The sequence below is a fragment of the Gossypium arboreum genome, chromosome 6 (genome assembly GCF_025698485.1).
Source record: "Gossypium arboreum isolate Shixiya-1 chromosome 6, ASM2569848v2, whole genome shotgun sequence".
NCBI lineage: Eukaryota > Viridiplantae > Streptophyta > Magnoliopsida > Malvales > Malvaceae > Gossypium > Gossypium arboreum.
Genome location: NC_069075.1, coordinates 30,354,213 through 30,359,835, shown reverse-complemented (window position 1 = coordinate 30,359,835; position 5,623 = coordinate 30,354,213). Strand labels below are relative to the sequence as shown.

At 32.0% G+C, this 5,623-nt stretch overlaps 1 protein-coding gene across 1 annotated transcript; it reads right to left on the bottom strand.

Annotated features, from left to right (window-relative positions):
- Positions 1–309: 309 nt before the first annotated feature.
- LOC108471114 (receptor-like protein 51) lies at positions 310–2,313 on the bottom strand. The gene has a single exon (XM_017772704.2). It carries the CDS (start codon positions 2,115–2,117, stop codon positions 822–824), a length of 1,296 nt encoding a protein of 431 aa, XP_017628193.1. The 5' UTR covers positions 2,118–2,313; the 3' UTR covers positions 310–821.
- Positions 2,314–5,623: the final 3,310 nt, after the last annotated feature.

The window sequence follows — 5,623 nt, the reverse complement described above, 5'->3', positions numbered from 1 at the left end:
AAATAGCTAGTAGTAGTTGTTGAGATTGATAGAGCAACAAATTATTTGATTATGTTAGATTAATCTAGTTTGATTGTGTTTTTTTACCGATAAAAGTTGAATTATATTTTAGCTCTTATACTAAAAAAATAAATTAATTCTTTTACGTTCAATTAGAGAGTAAATTGCCACCATTTTTTATTATTAAAAAGGTTTCTAAATGTTAGTATAAAGTACACGTGACATGCCACATATTATTGTTTGATTATTTTATAAACCCCGTCAATTTTTAACAATACAAATAGATGAAAATTAAAAAAAAAGGACAAATTTATTATTTGATCTACTATACAAAATTTAATTTACTCATTTTTAAGTAAAATAAACAAAATATAAATTCCCTCTTAATATACAACCTTGTAACATTTTTACCAACACATCGCTATATTGCATTCCCCGTAAGCACCATATGAAGGAAAGAACAAGAAAGTAAAGCACAGTGAATTACGGATAAAATTGTAAAAATGCATGAACATCAAGAAGAAGAATGCATTAATTACTTTGCTTTGCTCACGCTTCGTACAACCAAAAATGGAAACCACTGCTCTTTTAACCATTCAATGACAAAAAAAGAAAAGAGTAAAAAAATATGACACAAGTTCAATGATTCCTTCTTCAAAAACAAGAAAGATAAGGTTCAAGGGAGGGGGGTATTTCCTCAAAATTCTACCTTTTGCTGTTATTTTCTCCTCGAAAATCAAGTGTATCAAATGTTAACTTTTTTCCTTCTAATCAACAATTTCCCGTACTCTAAAAATCTAACCAATAATATTTTTCTTGTCTCAACGACACCATTTTGAAAGAAGAACAAAGAACACAATAAGGAAGACTATTGAAGAAAGGCCAATTGCAACACCAAGCACAACCTTATTTGGTCCGTGATGATGACCCTTCTTCTCATTTGCACCCTCAGCGCCATCATCATCATAATCATAATCTGAAGATTCACTCTCACTGTCTCCCGAAGACGACTCCTTAGAAGGCGGCGGTAACATCGGCATCCCATGCTTATCACAAGGAGCAATCCCGAGTTTTATTTTTGATGACAAAACAGAATGATTGTAACACAAATTGCCATTCCCACCAACCTTGAGAACATCCAATCTCTTTATGAAACTAGCATTGAAAGGTAAAACCCCATGAAGCTTATTGTTCTCAAGATTCAAGACTTTTAGCTCTTTCAACTCTGAGAAAAACCTTGGAACAGTTCCATTTAACTGGTTATTACTCAGATCAACATGGACCAAGCCTGGGATAGCTGACAAGGAATCTGGGATTGGCCCGGAAAACGAATTGGAAGCCAAAGATACATTTTTCAAGGATATCAAGTCACCAAACTCGGTGGGAATCACCCCATTTAGCCCATTTGAAGAAAGATTCAAGAATTCAAGGTCTTCAAGAAGCGTAAGGGAAGTTGGTATCTTTCCTATGAGCTTGTTGTTGGATAAATCAATATGGGTGAGATTCAGATGAAGGTGCCTTGGAAGAGACCCGGTAAGATTAGCATGAGAAATGGTGATAGTCTTCAGCTTATGCATGTTTCCAAGGATTACATAAAGGCCGTGAGTGTTAATTGAAGTGTAGGAAACTGTAAGATCAGTAACGTTAACGAAACGAGAGAGCCAGACCCCAGTAAGGCGGCGGAGAGAGTGAATGCATGAGAAGGAAGTCAAAGAAAGAGAGAGATGGGAAGGGAAGCGGATGGGGGAGGCGCGGCAGTTGGTGAAAGAGAGGGAATGGAGGGAAGAGAGGGACTTAAGAGCTGTGAAGGACAGGGAAAGGTCGGAGGAGCAGTTGAAGAGGTCGAGGGAAATAAGGTGGCGGAAGGGCTTGGAGTTGTCACAGATGGTGGCGTTGTGAGGGGAGGGTTGAATGCAAGGGTCTCTGGTGGTGGGGATGTGGAGGGATTGGAGTGCTCGTATTTGTTGGGGGTCTAGAGCAGAGGTGGAAGACTTAGAAGTGGTGGGTGGAGTTGGGGAGGGAGTAGGAGAGAGTGCGGTTAGTTTGGTGGCATTTGTGGGGATGAAAAGAAGCAAGAGGAGGTGAAGGAGGAAGAGGAAGAGTGGTGGTGGTTTCATGGTGGAAAAAGACGGTGACTGAGAACTGAACTTAGTAAGGGTGGGAATGAAGTGAGGAATACAGAAGAGGAATGGTGGGGTGGGGGCTTATACCAGAACAAAAGAGAGGGTGGGATTTCGAAGTTGATCTAGAGTTCCTTTATTAGATAACTTCACTGCTGGTGCCTATGCATTGCCACTTCACTATTTGCTACTTATGATTTAGGACCATGGTGTGGGGTTATTGATTTAAATTTCAGAAGAAAAAAAAAAGACAACTAAATTTAATCAAATAAAGTAAAAAATTTAAAATTTTATTTTAATTATATGATACATTATATTTATTAAGCATAAATGTATGCTTGAAAATAACATGTAATAAATAATGAAACATATGGTTTGAAATTAATAAAAATTAAATTAAATTGTGATTAAAGTTAAAATTAAATTTAGAAATACATCAAATTAAGAATACTAAATTTGAGTACAATTGTTTATCATTTGTTATCATCAATCTTGAGTTGGTGTTAAGTTAATTTGTGACACCAACTCAATCAACAATATTTTTTTTTAAAAACTCAATCAACAACATTATTAATATATACAATCGAAGAAGGTAAGAAGTTGTTCATATTAAAATCAAAATATATAAAACATATTAAAATGAACATATTGAGAGATAAATTTAATATTTTACCAATTCAATTTGTGTGAGTTCAAATTCGACCATTAGTATATTTTTATTGTTTTTAATTAAAAGATTAAAATACCTCAAAAATATAACTTATTTTAAATATGGAAGGTTATTTTTGTAATTTATCTAATCGAGTTGGGGCTTGGTTGACTAATGACACCAACTCAATTAGGGGTTTATTAATAGTAATATAGATATACAATCGATAAAGGTAATAAATTGTACATATTAAAATAAAATGGATAAAATATGTTAAAATAAAATTTTGATTGAATAGTAAATTTAAAATTTTACCAATTTAATTGGCATAGGTTCAAATCCGCACTTTGCATAGTTTTATTGTTTTTTTAATTAAAAAGATTAAAGTACCCTTAAATAATATAACTTAGATTAAATACGGAAGATTATTTTTGTAATTTTTCTAACGGAGTTAATGCCCAATTGACTTATGACACTAACTCGATCGAGTTTTTTTTCTCAATGTATCTACTAAAGTGAACCTAGTAAATAATTTTTTGCATTTTGTAGACCCATTAAGGAATAGATGTTGGCCACAAATTTTTTTTATTACAATATTAAGAGTAAAGAATGGTGCCATTGCTCCATATAAATCAAGATCAAGAAAGAGTTTTATTAAATAATATAGATATACCAATTATATTTATTATATTATACTATGAATAAGAAATGTATCCTTAAAAAGATATTTATATTTTTAAAATTTAATAAAAGAAGATATTAAATTGAATAAAACATTCTCTTTAGAAATAAAAAAAGTGGTACAAACTGATTTAAATAAGTGGAAATTATCTATTTACAAATAAAGATGAATTTAAACAAAATTTTTAGGAATAAATTATATTATAATTATCCTAAAAGTATAGTTTTTAGGCACCAATAAAATAGTGTCACGTCATTAAATTTTAAAGATAACAAAGTATTATTATACACTCATATATATCCAATATCTTCTCCAACTTAATTTAACTTTAATTAAATTACTTGAAATAATTACTTATTTAAATTATAAACAAATGTCTTTTCTTCTTTTACAAATTTTAATCATTTTTCCATAAGTTAATATTTTCATTTTGTGCAACTAATTTTAAAAGAAAATTTAATAAATTTTGTGCAATTTTTTCCATGTCATTAACACATAATTTTGATAATTATTTTACCCTCAACTCAGAACCTCGAACCTTGAACCATAAACATTAAACCCCAAACCCCAAACCTCGAACCCTGAGGTTTAAGGTTTGGTTTAGAATTTAAGGTTTTAGGTTTAAGGTTTAAGGTTTAAGGTTTAAGATTGAAGGTTCAAGGTTTAGGGTTTAAGAATTTAAGGTTTAAGGTTCGAGTTTAAGGCTTAAAGGTTTGAGGTTACGAGTTACAAGTTTAGGATTCATGGTTCAAGATTCAAGTTCAAGAGTCCAGGGTTACGGGTTTGTGGTTTGGGTTCTATATTTTGGGTTTAGGGTTCGGGATTCTAAATTTAAGGCTTTAGGTTTCGGGTCCAGGGTAAAAAAATTATCAAAATCATATGTTAATGACATGAAAAAATTATTGAAATGTAATTAAATAATTGAGAAGGGACCGTGAATAATATGGTTGGAAGGGTTCATAAAATAATTTCTCTATGGATGAGTATATAGTAATAATTTCATGTATTTAAAATTTGAATATGTGGTAAATTTGAATATGTTGTAAGTTATTCCCAATTCAATAACCATATTTGCATCAAATTGAGGTTAAACAAATAAGGGTAAATTACAGTAGGGTTATTTAATTATGATTTTTTTGTTACCCAACTATAAAAAGTTACAAAATAATCATCTAGTTATTCAATTGTCTTTTTTGATAACCAATTGACTAACGTAAAAATGGAAACACTAAAAAATCTAATATAGTTGGATGACCAAAAAGGACAAAATTGAATAGTTGAGTGATGAAAAATGAATTTACTAATAGTTGGGTGACCATTTGTAACTTTTCATAGTTAAATAATCCAAAAAGAAAAAAAAAACCATAATTGGGTGATGACTAACATAATTTACCTAACAAATAAATATTTTGTTAATGTATACTTAGACTTATCCTAATTAATTTCTTTTGAAATTATTTGTCCTAATTTCAACCATTACAATTCCTACTTTTGGTGTGTCATACCCCTAACCCATATCTGTCGCCGGAATAGGGCTACGGAGTATTACCAGAGTTTTCATTTCAAAACAATAAAAAAAATTTTAATCATTTTAATTCATATCATTAATCATAGCAAAACCAATCAATAATATACATATTGTCCCTTATATGAGCCCTCGAGGCTCTAAAAACACATTAGAAATAAGTCGGGACTAAATCAGAAACTTATAGAATTTTTCAGAAACAAATGAAAATTTTCTAACTGCAGGAGTCACACGACAAAGAGAGACACCTGTGTCTCAGGCCGTGTGGACATTCAAAGTAGGGACACACGGCCGTGTCTCAACTCGTGTTTATACCCATGTAACTCACTAACTTGGGTCACACGGCCAAGGCACACCCCCGTGTGCCAGGCAATGTACCCTTCGAAATAACCTCACACGCTCGTGTGTTAGACCGTGTGCTTGACCTTGTAATAGTCTGACTTGCAACCCTTTGAAAGTTACAAGGGACACACGGCCGTGTTGCATGGCTGTGTGGACGAAAATAGGTCATTTTTAAGCCATTTTTCTCACCCAAAACATGCACATATCTACAACCAATTTTCCACCTATGAACAAGCCTTCAAATTGCACTAAAAACATGCATAATCAAGCTATTCAAATAAGGTATATAAGCATTCAACCAATAT